This window comes from Rhinoraja longicauda, chromosome 36 (genome assembly GCF_053455715.1).
Source record: "Rhinoraja longicauda isolate Sanriku21f chromosome 36, sRhiLon1.1, whole genome shotgun sequence".
Taxonomy (NCBI): Eukaryota; Metazoa; Chordata; class Chondrichthyes; order Rajiformes; family Arhynchobatidae; genus Rhinoraja; species Rhinoraja longicauda.
This window is the reverse complement of record NC_135988.1, coordinates 16778803-16791725: the sequence shown is the minus strand read 5'-3', so window position 1 is coordinate 16791725 and position 12923 is coordinate 16778803. Positions and strand designations below refer to the sequence as shown.

The following is a 12923-nucleotide window of genomic DNA, read 5'->3' as shown; positions in this document are numbered from 1 at the left end:
TTTAAATCGAAAATAGGTACAAAACGCCGGAGTAACTCAGCGGGACGGGCAGCATCTCTGCTGAGAAGGAATGGGTGACGTTTCGGGTCGAGACCCTTCTTCAGACTGAGAGTCCGGGAAGAGTGAAGGGGTCTGGACGTTTCACAGAGTGCTGAGTTACTTCAGTTAGATCAGTCTGAAGGAACAATTTACACTTATACCAAACCAATCAACCTGCAAACCGGCACGTCTTGTGTGTGGGAGGGAACCGGAGATCTCGGAGGAAACCTACGCAGGTCACGGGGAGAACGTACAGACAGCACCCGTAGTCGGGATCGAACCTGGGACCCGGGGCTCTGGCGCTGGAAGGCGGCAACTCTACCGCTGTGCCGCGGTGCTGACACGGCGTTGGTTTGTTCCCATGCAGGTGGCCGCGGACGTTGGCGGGCATCACCGTGCACCGGCCCTGCCAGCAGTACCCTCACCCCTCCTCGCCCACCCGAGACCAACTGACCGCCCGCAAGTGTAACCGGTCTGGGATGTGGGAGGAGGCAGACTACTCCCACTGCCTCTACGTCAACGACCACACTCGGGTGCTATCCTCATTCATGCTGGTGAGTTCCTGCTGCCTCTCCCCCCAGCCCCAGGGAAACTCCCCTCCCCTCCCCACCCCTCCCCTCCCCTCCCCTCCCCTCCCCTCCCCTCCCCTCCCCTCCCCTCCCCTCCCCTCCCCTCCCCTCCCCTCCCCTCCCCTCCCCTCCCCTCCCCTCCACTTCCATCCCCTCCCCTTCCCCTCCCCTCCCCTCCCCTAGCCTCCCCTCCCCTAGCCTCCCCTCCCCTCCCCTCCCCTCTCCTCCCCTCCCCTCCCCTCCCCTCCCCTAGCCTCCGCTCCCCTCCCCTCCACTCCCCTAGCCTCCCCTCCCCTCCCCTCCCCTCCACTCCACTCCACTCCACTCCACTCCCCTCCACTCCACTCCACTCCACTCCACTCCCGTGACCACCCCCTCACATCTGGAATACAGCTGGACGCAACATCTGCAGTGTTTGGTGGCTTGTAAACACTCGTCCCTTCTTTTAGTTTAGTTAACTTTTGAGCTACAGCGCGGAAACAGGCCCTTCGTCCCCACCGAGTCCATGCCGACCAGCGATCCCCACACGTTAACACTACCCTACACACACTAGGGACAGTTTACTCATACACCAAGCCAATTAACGAACAAACCTGCACGTCTTAGGAGTGTGGGAGGAAGCCAAAGGTCTCGGAGAAAACCCACGCGGTCACGGGGAGAACGTACAAACTCCATACAGACAGCACCCTTGGTCGGGATCGAACCCGGGTCTCCGGCGCTGCAAGGCGGCAACTCTACCGCTGCGCCACCGTGACCGCCCTCTCTCCTCCTCCACCCTCATAAGTTCATAAGTGATGGGAGAAGAATTAGGCCATTCGGCCCATCAAGTCTACTCCGCCATTCAATCATGGCTGATCTATCTCTCCCTTCTAACCCCATTCTCCTGCCTTCTCCCCATAACCCCCGACACCCGTTCTAATCAAGAATTTGTCTATCTCTGCCTTAAAAATATCCACTGACTTTTGGCCTCCACACAGCCGACTGTGGCAATGAGTTCCACAGATTAACTATCCTCTGACTAAAGAAGTTCCTCCTCACCTCCTTTCTAAAAGAGCGCCCTTTGATTCTGAGGCTGTGCCCTCTGGTCCTAGACTAGATCACCAGTGGAAACATCCTCTCCACATCCACTCTATCTGTGCCTTTCATTGTTCTGTACGTTTCAATGAGGTCCCCCCTCAACCTTCGAAACTCCAGCGAGTACAGGCCCAGTGCTGTCAAAACGCTCATCAAACGCTAACCCACTCGTCCCTGGGATCGTTCTCGTAGACCTCCTCTGGACCCTCTCCAGAGCCAGCACGCCCTTCCTCAGATGTAAGGGCCCACATTTGCTCACGCTACTCCAAATACGGCCTGCGGAGCCTCAGCATTACATAGAAACATAGAAACATAGAAAATAGGTGCAGGAGTAGGCCATTCGGCCCTTCGAGCCTGCACCGCCATTCAATATGATCATGGCTGATCATCCAACTCAGTATCCCGTACCTGCCTTCTCTCCATACCCCCTGATCCCTTTAGCCACAAGGGCCACATCTAACTCCCTCTTAAATATAACCAATGAAATGGCCTCAACTACCCTCTGTGGCAGAGAATTCCACAGATTCACCACTCTGTGTGAAAAAAAAACTTTCTCATCTCGGTCCTAAAAGACTTCCCCCTTATCCTTAAACTGTGACCCCTTGTTCTGGACTTCCCCAACATCGGGAACAATCTTCCTGCATCTAGCCTGTCCAACCCCTTAAGAATTTTGTAAGTTTCTATAAGATCCCCCCTCAATCTTCTAAATTCTAGCGAGTACAAGCCGAGTCTATACCAGTCTTTCTTGATATGAAAGTCCTGCCATCCCAGGGATCAATCTGGTGAACCTTCTCTGTACTCCCTCTATGGCAAGAATGTCTTTCTCTGCCTGTTGTCTTCCAGTCCTCCTGACATAAACCGCAAGGGTTGACTTTCTGTCTCGTTCTCGGCAGATGCCTGTCAACGGCAGCACGGCCCTGCCAATGGCTCGCAGGCTCCTGGCCTACACCGTGGAGGCCGCCAGCTTCCTGGACATGATGGACGTCGTTTACGTCTCTCAGATGGTCGAGAAGTTCATCGGGTGGACGAGCGAGATCCATGAGGTAACGTTTCCGCGCCTGTCCCACGCCCTTGCGGGACTTTGCGCCCTTCCCTTGTGGAGGTGCCCCCCCTGCATGTGCCCGCGGTATTGTGGTGGGTAGGGTTAGCCGGGACATCCCGTATTTTGGGCTAAGTTAGTTTGTACGGGACCGCCCTTGTCCCGTATTAGTAGGGTTGCCAACTTCCTCGCTCCCAAATACGGGACAAAGGGTGACGTCACCGCCCCACGTGACCTCACCCAGCCAGCGGCCACGTGCTCCTGCTCCACCAATGGCGGAAGCTGGCTGGGTGAGGTCACGTGGGGCGGTGACGTCACCTTGTCCCATATTTGGGAGCGAGCAAAACATAGAAACATAGAAACATTGAAAATAGGTGCAGGTGTAGGCCATTCGGCCCTTCGAGCCTGTACGCACCGCCATTCAATATGATCATGGCTGATCATCCAGCTCAGTATCCCGTACCTGCCTTCTCTCCATACCCCCTGATCCCTTTAGCCACAAGGGCCACATCTAACTCCCTCTTAAATATAGCCAATGAACTGGCCTCAACTACCTTCTGTGGCAGAGAATTCCACAGACTCACCACTCTCTGTGTGAAGAAATGTTTTCTCATCTCGGTCCTAAAAGACTTCCCCCTTATCCTTAAGCTGTGACCCCTGGTTCTGGACTCCCCCAACATCGGGAACAATCTTCCCGCATCTAGCCTCTCCAACCCCTGAAGAATTTTATATGTTTCAATAAGATCCCCCCTCGGTCTTCTAAATTCCAGCGAGTACAAGCCTAGTCTATCCAGTCTTTCTTCATATGAAAGTCCTGCCATCCCAGGGATCAATCTGGTGAACCTTCTCTGTACTCCCTCTAAGGCTAGAATGTCTTTCCTCAGATTAGGAGACCAAAACTGCACACAATACTCCAGGTGTGGTCTCACCAAGGCCCTGTCCAACTGCAGCAGAACCTCCCTGCTCCTACACTCAAATCCTCTTGCTATGAATGTTAACATGCCATTCGTTGGAAGTTGGCAACCCTATGTGGAGGTCCCGTGCATGTGTCCCCAGTATTTGTCATGGAGGAACTTGTGATGGTCCTTCCTCAGTGGCGTTTAGGGGGGGGGGGGGCTGGAGGGGTTGGGAGGGCGAGTTGGAATTCTCTGCCTCAGAAGACAGTGGAGGCCAATTCTCTGAATGCATTCAAGAGAGAGCTGGATAGAGCTCTTAAGGATAGCGGAGTCAGGGGGTATGGGGAGAAGGCAGGAACGGGGTACTGATTGAGAATGATCAGCCATGATCACATTGAATGGCGGTGCTGGCTCGAAGGGCCGAATGGCCTCCTCCTGCACCTATTGTCTGTTGTCAGCACATCTGAAACAGGCCCTTCAGCCCAACTTGCCCACACCGACCAACGTGCCCCATCTGCACTAGACCCACCTGCCTGAGATGCCCTCATACCGACACTATCCCACACACACTGGGACAATTGAACCAGGGTCTCCGGCGCTGTGTGGCAGCAACTCTACCGCTGCGCCCTTGCTTTGTCGATTAGGGCAGTGACTCTGGAGTCGGGGAGGGAGTGAGGGACGGACGGAGGGAGGGACGGACGGAGGGAGGGACGGACGGAGGGAGGGAGGGAGTGGAGAGAGAGGGGGAGGGAGGGGGGAGAGGCAATGACTAATGAATTTCTGTCTTTCCCCTTTCTCCCCTTTGCATTCACTTGCCCCTCTCTTCTCCATCTCATGTCCCCCTTCTACCCTTACGTCCCCTCCCCTCTCTGCCCATCCCCGTGACTCTCGCACTGAAACACTCCCTCAACTCCCACCACTCGCTCACTTCCTCCCCCTGCTGTCTCAACCCACTCGCCCTCTCACCTCACCCCCCCTGCCCTCCCTCCACCCTCTACCTCCCTCTTCCAACACCCCCTCCCCCTCCACTCTAACTCCTCTCCTCCCCCTGCTCCCTGACACCCTCTTCCTCAACCCCCTCCCCCCTCCCTCGGCCTACCTCCCCACTCTCCCGCCTTCCCCCTTCTTTCCTTCCCCATACTCTTTCTGTCCCTCTTCACTACCATCCGCCCCCTTTCTACTTCCCTCCTCCATTCCCACTCTCCCTCCCACCTCACATTCCCTCCCTCCCCTCTACTTCCTCGTCTTTCTATCCTCCCTCCTCTCCAAACCTATGCACCTCACTCTCCCCTCCCTCGATCTCTCCCCCTCACCTCTACCCCTCTCCCTCGCTCCCTCCCTCCCTCCCTCCATCCTCCCTGCCCCTCTCCTCCCTCCCACTCTTCCTGTTCTCTCCTTCCACCCTCCCTCCCCCTCTCTCTCCCCTCCCTCCCTCCCTCCCTCCCTCCCTCCTCCCTCCCTCCCTCCCTCCCTCCCTCCCTCCCTCCCTCCCTCCCTCCCTCCCTCCCTCCCTCCCTCCCTCCCTCCCTCCCTCCCTCCCTCCCTCCCTCCCTCCCTCCCTCCCTCCCTCCCTCCCTCCCTCCCTTCCCCCCTCCCCCTCCTCCCTCCCTCCCCCTCCTCCCTCCCTCCCTCCCTCCCTCCCTCCCTCCCTTCCCCTCTCCCCCTCCTCCCTCCCTCCCTCCCCGACTCTACCCTCTCTTCTACACTCTCCCCTCTCCTTCCCCTTCTCTTTCCCACCTATCTTCCTCTCCCCCCTCTCTGACCCTCTCTGCCCCCCCCCCCTCCTCCACCACCCCAGCTGGGGGGGCTGATAGTGGAGATGGCGAGCAACCTGATGCAGGTGGATGCAGGTGTGCTGCACCTGGCGCAGGAGGAGAGTGGTGCATGTACACGGGTGGTGTGGGCAGTGGAACGTATCGCCAGCCTCACACTCACCGCCAACTCCCAAACCATCAGCAAGGTGGGTGTCCGGCTCCCGGGCATAATGCCCCGTCCCTGGAACTGCTCCCGATCCCAGGAATACCGTCCGATCACTGAAATACCGCCCAGTCACGGGAATGCCGCCCCGGTCCTGGAATACTGCCCCAATCCCGGAATACCGATCGCCGATCCCGGAATACCGTCCAAATCCTAGAATACCACCCCGATCCCGGAATACCCTGTGGTCCCTGGAACCGCTCCAGATACTGTATTGGGAATACCGCACGAACGCGGGAATATTAACCAAACATGGGAATACTGGCCGCCGATCCCTGGAATACCGCCCAAATCCTGGAATACTAACCCGATCCCGGAATATCGTGTGATCCCTGGAACCGCTCCAGATACTGTACTGGGAATACCGCCCGTACCCGGGAATACCAACGAGATCACGGGAAGATTAGCCGCCGATCCCTGGAATTCTGCCCAAATCCCGGAATACCGCCCGACTCCTGCAGTACCCCCCTTCCCCCCCCCAAACCCGGGAACTGCCCCAATCCTGAGAATACCAACACGATCCCAGGAACTGGTCCTGATCCCGGGAAAATCGGACGATCCCTGATCCCGGGAAAAACCGGATGATCCTGGGAATACCACCCGATCCCAGGAATGCCGACTCTCTCTCTCTCTCTCTCCCCCTGTATCAGGTTCCTGTTCCCCCCCGCCCCCCTCTCTCTCCCGCTCCCGCTCTCCTCCCCGACTGACCCGGTGTGGTTCCTCCGGCAGGTTTCGGGCAACGTTGCGGTGGAGGCGTTCCTGGTGAAGCCGGCCAGCTTCCTGGGCCTGGGCTGCACCGCCTTCCAGCGCCTCCCTCCGCCTGGCGTGGCCGGGGGGACCGCCGCACCCCCTCCCCCTCTCCCCCTCCGCTTCCGCTGCAGCGCCGGCAACCGCAACGCCTCCCTCTTCGGCTTCCCCGTCAAGGTGAGACCGCGCCGCGGCCTGACGAACTGTGCAGCAAAGATACTAGAGGAGCAAGATAGACCACTCGACCCTAAAAACCGTAGTAGGTCACGGCGGCCATTTTAGTAGGGAGAAACTCGCAGAAACATTTAAAAAGAAAAATAACAACAATCTGTGGATTGATAGATGAGATATATTCTGCATTTTAATGGCGTCATCACACATACTGTTCCCCCTGATTGCACTGCGAGAGGCGGAACGAATGGCGGGGTTTGCTTACTAAAATGGCGGACGTTTGCTTACCAAAATGGCGGACATTTGCTTACTAAAATGGTGGACGTTCCACTCCTTTGCATACTATACTTCAGTATGGGCGATTTCAACGGAGTGGTCCATCTTGCTCCTCTAGTATCTTTGATGTGTGGGAAGGAACTGCAGATGCTGGTTTAAACCGAAGACAGACACAAAATGCCAGAGTAACTCAGCGGGACAGGCAGCATCTCTGGAGAGAAGGAATGGGTGACGTTTTGAGTGAGAGTTACTCCAGCACTTTGCATCTTTTCTTGTAAACTGGTATCTGCAGTTCCTCCTATATACATGATGAAACAGTGTGTGTGTGAGAGAGAAAGAGAGAGAGAGAGAGAGAGAGAGAGTGTGAGAGAGAGACAGACAGAGACAGAGAGAAAGAGACAAGTCTGAAGAAGGGTCTCGACCCGAAACGTCACCCATTCCTTCTCTCCAGAGATGCTGCCTGACCCGCTGAGTTACTCCAGCATTTTGTGTCTGTCTTCGGACCTGAGTCACTGTTAGACTGGACCCAGACCCAGACGACACCGGACCGGACCAGCGTCACACTGGACCGGTCAGCACCAGAGTCTGAGTTGGACTGGGCCGGACCGGATTCCAGAGTCGGACCGGACCGGAGTCTGACTTGGACCCAACCGGATCGAACCCGGGCCAGAGTCAGAGTCAGAGTCAGAATGGACCGGACCTGGTCAGAGCCAGAGTCAGACTGGACTGGAGACAGAGTCATACCAGACATGGACCAGACCAGACATGGACCAGGCCAGACATGGACCAGGCCAGACATGGACCAGGCCAGACATGGACCAGGCAGACATGAACCAGGCCAGACATGGACCAGACCAGACATGGACCAGGCCAGACATGCGCCAGACCAGACATGGGCCAGACCAGACATGGACCAGACCAGACATGGACCAGGCCAGAACTTATTTATATTGGCGAAACCAAGCGCAGGCTCGGCGATCGCTTCGCTGAACACCTGCGCTCGGTCCGCATTAACGCAACTGATCTCCCGGTGGCCCAGCACTTTAACTCCCCCTCCCATTCCCAGTCTGACCTCTCTGTCATGGGCCTCCTCCAGTGCCATAGTGAGGCCCGCCGGAAATTGGAGGAGCAGCACCTCATATTTCGCCTGGGCAGTTTGCAGCCCGGTGGTATGAACGTCGACTTCTCCAACTTCAGATAGCTCCTCTGTCCCTCTCTTCCCCTCCTCCTTCCCAGATCTCCCTCTATCTTCCTGTCTCCACCTATATCCTTCCTTTGTCCCACCCCCGACATCAGTCTGAAGAAGGGTCTCGACCCGAAACGTCACCCATTCCTTCTCTCCCGAGATGCTGCCTGACCTGCTGAGTTACTCCAGCATTTTGTGAATGGACCAGGCCAGACATGGACCAGGCCAGACATGGACCAGGCCAGACATGGACCAGGCCAGACATGGACCAGACCAGACATGGACCAGACCAGACATGGACCAGACCAGACATGGACCAGGCCAGACATGGACCAGGCCAGACATGGACCAGGCCAGACATGGACCAGGCCAGACATGGACCAGGCCAGAGTCAGAGAGGAGCAGAGCTGGACGAGACTCAGACACCAGACTGGACAGATGGGAGTGGGATGGACCGGACACATTAGCTGCTCTTGGTGTTAGGGTTGGGGTTGGGGTTGGGGTCAGGTCAGGGGTCAGGGTAGGGTCAGGGTGGGTTCAGGCCGGTGTCTGGGGGGGTTCAGGCCGGTGTCTGGGGGGTTCAGAATCAGGCTGGTTCGGGGTCAGGGTGGAGGGATCAGAGTGGAGTGGTCAAACTGGGGTCAGATTGGGGTCAGTCAGGCTGGGGTCAGGGTAAAGGGGTCAGACCAGGGTCAGGATGGAGGGGTCAGGCTGGGGTCAGAGTCAGGCTGGGGTCAGGGGTCAGACTGGGGTCAAACCAGGGTCAGGGTGGAAGGGTCAGGCTGGGGTCAGAGTCAGGCTGGGGTCAGGGTGAAGGGGTCAGGCTGGGGTCAGAGTCAGGCTGGGGTCAGGGTGGAGGGGTCAGACCAGGGTCAGGGTGGAGGGGTCAGGCTGGGGTCAGAGTCAGGCTGGGGTCAGGGTGAAGGGGTCAGACTGGGGTCAAACCAGGGTCAGGGTAAAGGGGTCCGACTGGGGTCAGACCAGGGTCAGGGTGGCTGGGTCAGGCTGGGGTCAGAGTCAGGCTGGGGTCAGGGTGGGAGTCAGTATGCTGCCCGGTGACCCGCTGCTCTCTCTCCGCCCCCAGAACAGTGAGGCGATGGCCTCAGTACAGCTTCCCCCGGCGCTGTTTGCCGGCCTTGCCGACGCTCGCCACACCAACGCCAGCTGCTGGCTGCAGTTCGTGGCCTTCCGCAACGGCAAGCTGTTCCCCAGCACCGGCAACTCGAGCGGCCTCGCCGACCGTGGACAGGGCAGGACCCCCGCCACGCCCGTCATCTTCACCTCCGCAGGTGAGTGGCCGGAGAGCGGCCGGAGACCAGGAGTGACCAGAGGGCCCAGAGACCAGGTACAGGTGAGCGGGCACAGAATGGCCACAGAGCAGGGACAGGTGCGATCACAGTCAATAGGGTTGCCAACTATCTCACTCCCAAATACGGGACAAGGTGACGTCACTGCCCCGTGCCCCACGCGACCTCACCCAGCCAGCGGCCACGTGCTCCCGCTCCATCAATGGCTTCCGCCATTGGTGGAGCGGGAGCACGTGGCCGCTGGCTGGGTGAGGTCACGTGGGGCGCGGGGCGGTGACGTCACCCTTTGTCCCTTATTCGGGAGTGAGGAAGTTGGCAACCTTACTAATACGGGACAAGGGCGGTCCCTTACGGGACAAACTAATTGAGCCCCAAAATACGGGATGTCCCGGCTAATACGGGACAGTTGGCGACCCTAAAGTGTGTCCACATTGGCCAGAGATTGGGAGGAGGTGAGTGGCCCGGATCAGGTGAGTGACCAGAGGCAAGGCACAGGTGTGTGACCACAGTGGCCGGAGATCGTCAGCAGGTGGGTGGTTCAGGGAGGCCCAGTGCAGGTACGACTGTGTTAGTTTTAGTTTAATTTTAGAGATACAGCGGTGGAAACAGGCCCTTTCGGCCCACCGGGTCCGCGCCGACCAGCGATCCCCGCACATTAACACTATCCCACACACACTAGGGACAATTTTTACATTTATACCAAGCCAATCAACCTACAAACCTGCACGTCTTTGGAGTGCGGGAGGAAACCGAACATCTCGGAGAAAACCCACGCAGGTCACGGGGAGAACGTACAAACTGCGTACAGACGGCGCCCGTAGTCGGGATGGAACCCGGGTCTCCGGCGCTGCATTCGCTGTAAGGCGTCAACTCTACCGCTGCGCCACCACAGTGCCGCCCTTACAAGTGTGGCGGGTCCACTCACCTCCACCCCTTTGGGGTGCCTCCCCTCAGGCACTGGAATGCAGCGGGTAGCGCTGCTGCCTCGTGGATCCAGAGACCCAGGTTCATTCCGGTTCTGTGGGTGTGGAGTTTGCACGTTCTCTGTTGCCTGGTTTCTGGGTTTCTGCCGACTGGCTGGCACGCAACAAAAGCTTTTCACTTTTGGAGGTGTGCGTTTTCACACTTCCGCACCTTTTGCCCGATGGGAGAGGGGAGAAGAGGGAGTGGCCGGGGTGAGACTGGTCCTTGATGATGCTGCTGGCCTTGCCGAGGCAGTGTGAGGTGTAGATGGAGTCAATGGAAGGGAGGTTGGCTTGTGTGATGGTCTGGGCTGCTGGCCTTGCTGAGGCAGCGTGAGGTGTAGATGGAGTCAATGGAAGGGAGGTTGGTTTGTGTGATGGTCTGGGCTGCTGGCCTTGCTGAGGCAGCGTGAGGTGTAGATGGAGTCAATGGAAGGGAGGTTGGTTTGTGTGATGGTCTGGGCTGCTGGCCTTGCCGAGGCAGCGTGAGGTGTAGATGGAGTCAATGGAAGGGAGGTTGGCTTGTGTGTGTGATGGTCTGGGCTGCCGGCCTTGCCGAGGCAGCGTGAGGTGTAGACGGAGTCAATGGAAGGGAGGTTGGTTTGTGTGTGTGATGGTCTGGGCTGCTGGCCTTGCCGAGGCAGTGTGAGGTGTGGATGGAGTCAATGGAAGGGAGGTTGGCTTGTGTGATGGTCTGGGCTGCTGGCCTTGCCGAGGCAGCGTGAGGTGTAGACGGAGTCAATGGAAGGGGAGGTTGGCTTGTGTGTGTGATGGTCTGGGCTGCTGGCCTTGCCGAGGCAGCGTGAGGTGTAGATGGAGTCAATGGAAGGGAGGTTGGTTTGTGCGATGGTCTGGGCTGCGTCCACAATTCACTGCGGTTTCTTGCGGTCTTGGATGGAGCCGTTCCCAAACCCAGCTGTGATGCATCCCGATAAAACTTTGAAACTCGGTGCAGGTAGCAATAATCTGAACTGAACTTGAAACTGAGTGTGCTGCTTTCCCGTTGCAGGTGGGTGTGGTGTGGAGGAGCTCACCGAACCGGTGCTGGTGTCACTGCGGCACTGGCAGCCGGGCCATGACCAGGTGGCTGCCAGCTGGGACTTTGACCTACTGGGTGGCGTGGGTGGCTGGCAGGCTGCAGGGTGCCAAATATCCCAGACCCAGGGCAACGTCAGCACCCTGAGGTGCCACCAGTTCAATAACGTGGCTGTGCTGAAGGTGAGTGGGCCGGGGCGACACAGACTCTTGATTCTTCCAAAGACAGACACAGTCTATTGTCTATTGTAGAGCTTATTCAGAGCTTATTTGAGGTTGTAGCGTTTAACAGCCTGGTGGCTGTCGGTAAGAAGCTGTTCCTGAACCTGGACGTTACAGTTTTCAGGCTCCTGTACCTTCTTCCCGATGTCGGGGGAAGTCCAGAACCAGGGGCCACAGTCTTAGAGTAAAGGGGAGGCCATTTAAAACTGAGGTGGGAAGGAACTTTTTCACCCAGAGAGTTGTGAATGTGTGGAATTCTCTGCCACAGAGGGCAGTGGAGGCCAATTCACTGGATGGATTTAAGAAAGAGTTAGATAGAGCTCTAGGGGCTAGTGGAATCAAGGGGTATGGGGAGAAGGCAGGCACGGGTTTACTGATTGTGGATGATCAGCCATGACACAATAAACAATAGACAATAGGTGCAGGAGGAGGCCATTCGGCCCTTCGAGCCAGCACCGCCATTCAATGTGATCACGGCTGATCATTCTCAATCAGTACCCCATTCCTGCCTTCTCCCCATACCCCCTGACTCCGCTATCCTTAAGAGCTCTATCTCGCTCTCTCTTGAATGCATTCAGAGAATTGGCCTCCACTGCCTTCTGAGGCAGAGAATTCCACAGATTCACAACTCTCTGACTGAAAAAGTTTTTTCAATGAATGAATGGCGGTGCAGGCTCGAAGGGCCGAAATGGCCTTCTCCTGCACCTATTTTCTATGTTTCTATGTTTCCCGATGGCAGGGGTGAGTTGAGCGTGTGGCCAGGGTGGTGGGGGTCTCTGATGATGCTGGCTGCCTTTTTGAGACAGTGACTCGGACAATAGGTAGGAGATACAGAGGGCAAGAGTGTAGTTCTCAGCGTTGTAGCACACCCGTTGTGTTTAAGATCATCGTTCATTATATTCCATTGTTTGTCTTGCAGAGAATAAGCAACCAGTCTGCCCTGCTTGATGAAAGAGTCCAGAGCCTCCACCCCTTTGTCTACACCTGCACCGCCTTCCTCTTGCTCTGCCTCTTCACCGCCATCATTGCTTACATCCTGAGGCACAAGTAAGTCGCCGATCGTACGTCTGTAAACGCTGCCGCTGCCCGGGGAATTAGCAGAGCCGGTGGTGGTAGCTGGGTCTTCTTCTTCCTCCGTGTCCATCGTCCATGTTTCAAATGTTGACACCACTGTCATCGTCCGTCCTGAAAAAGGTGACAATCAGTGGGAGCCATCACTTGTACAAGAGGTGGTGGTGGTAGCAGAATTGGCTCAGGACACTTCTAGTTTCAAGCCCCGCAAGGTGGACGCTTCTGCCATGTTGTAGCTGGGTAAGGAAGGAAGCAAAATGAACGAGCCATTAGCCCCACTGCTCCTGGTGTGACCAATAGACAATAGACAATAGGTGCAAGAGGAGGCCATTCGGCACTTCGAGCCAGCACC

General features: G+C 57.1%; 1 protein-coding gene across 1 annotated transcript in view; it reads left to right on the top strand.

Moving 5' to 3' along the window:
• Positions 1-409: 409 nt before the first annotated feature.
• LOC144610346 (adhesion G protein-coupled receptor A2-like) overlaps positions 410-12923 on the top strand; it is a 25749-nt gene continuing 13235 nt past the window's right edge. Inside the window, exons 1-7 of the mRNA XM_078428967.1 lie at positions 410-593; positions 2576-2725; positions 5416-5577; positions 6324-6518; positions 9059-9263; positions 11253-11461; positions 12420-12547. Coding sequence (XP_078285093.1) covers positions 519-593; positions 2576-2725; positions 5416-5577; positions 6324-6518; positions 9059-9263; positions 11253-11461; positions 12420-12547 — 1124 coding nt within the window. The 5' untranslated portion in view covers positions 410-518. The remainder of the gene's footprint in view (positions 594-2575; positions 2726-5415; positions 5578-6323; positions 6519-9058; positions 9264-11252; positions 11462-12419; positions 12548-12923) is intronic.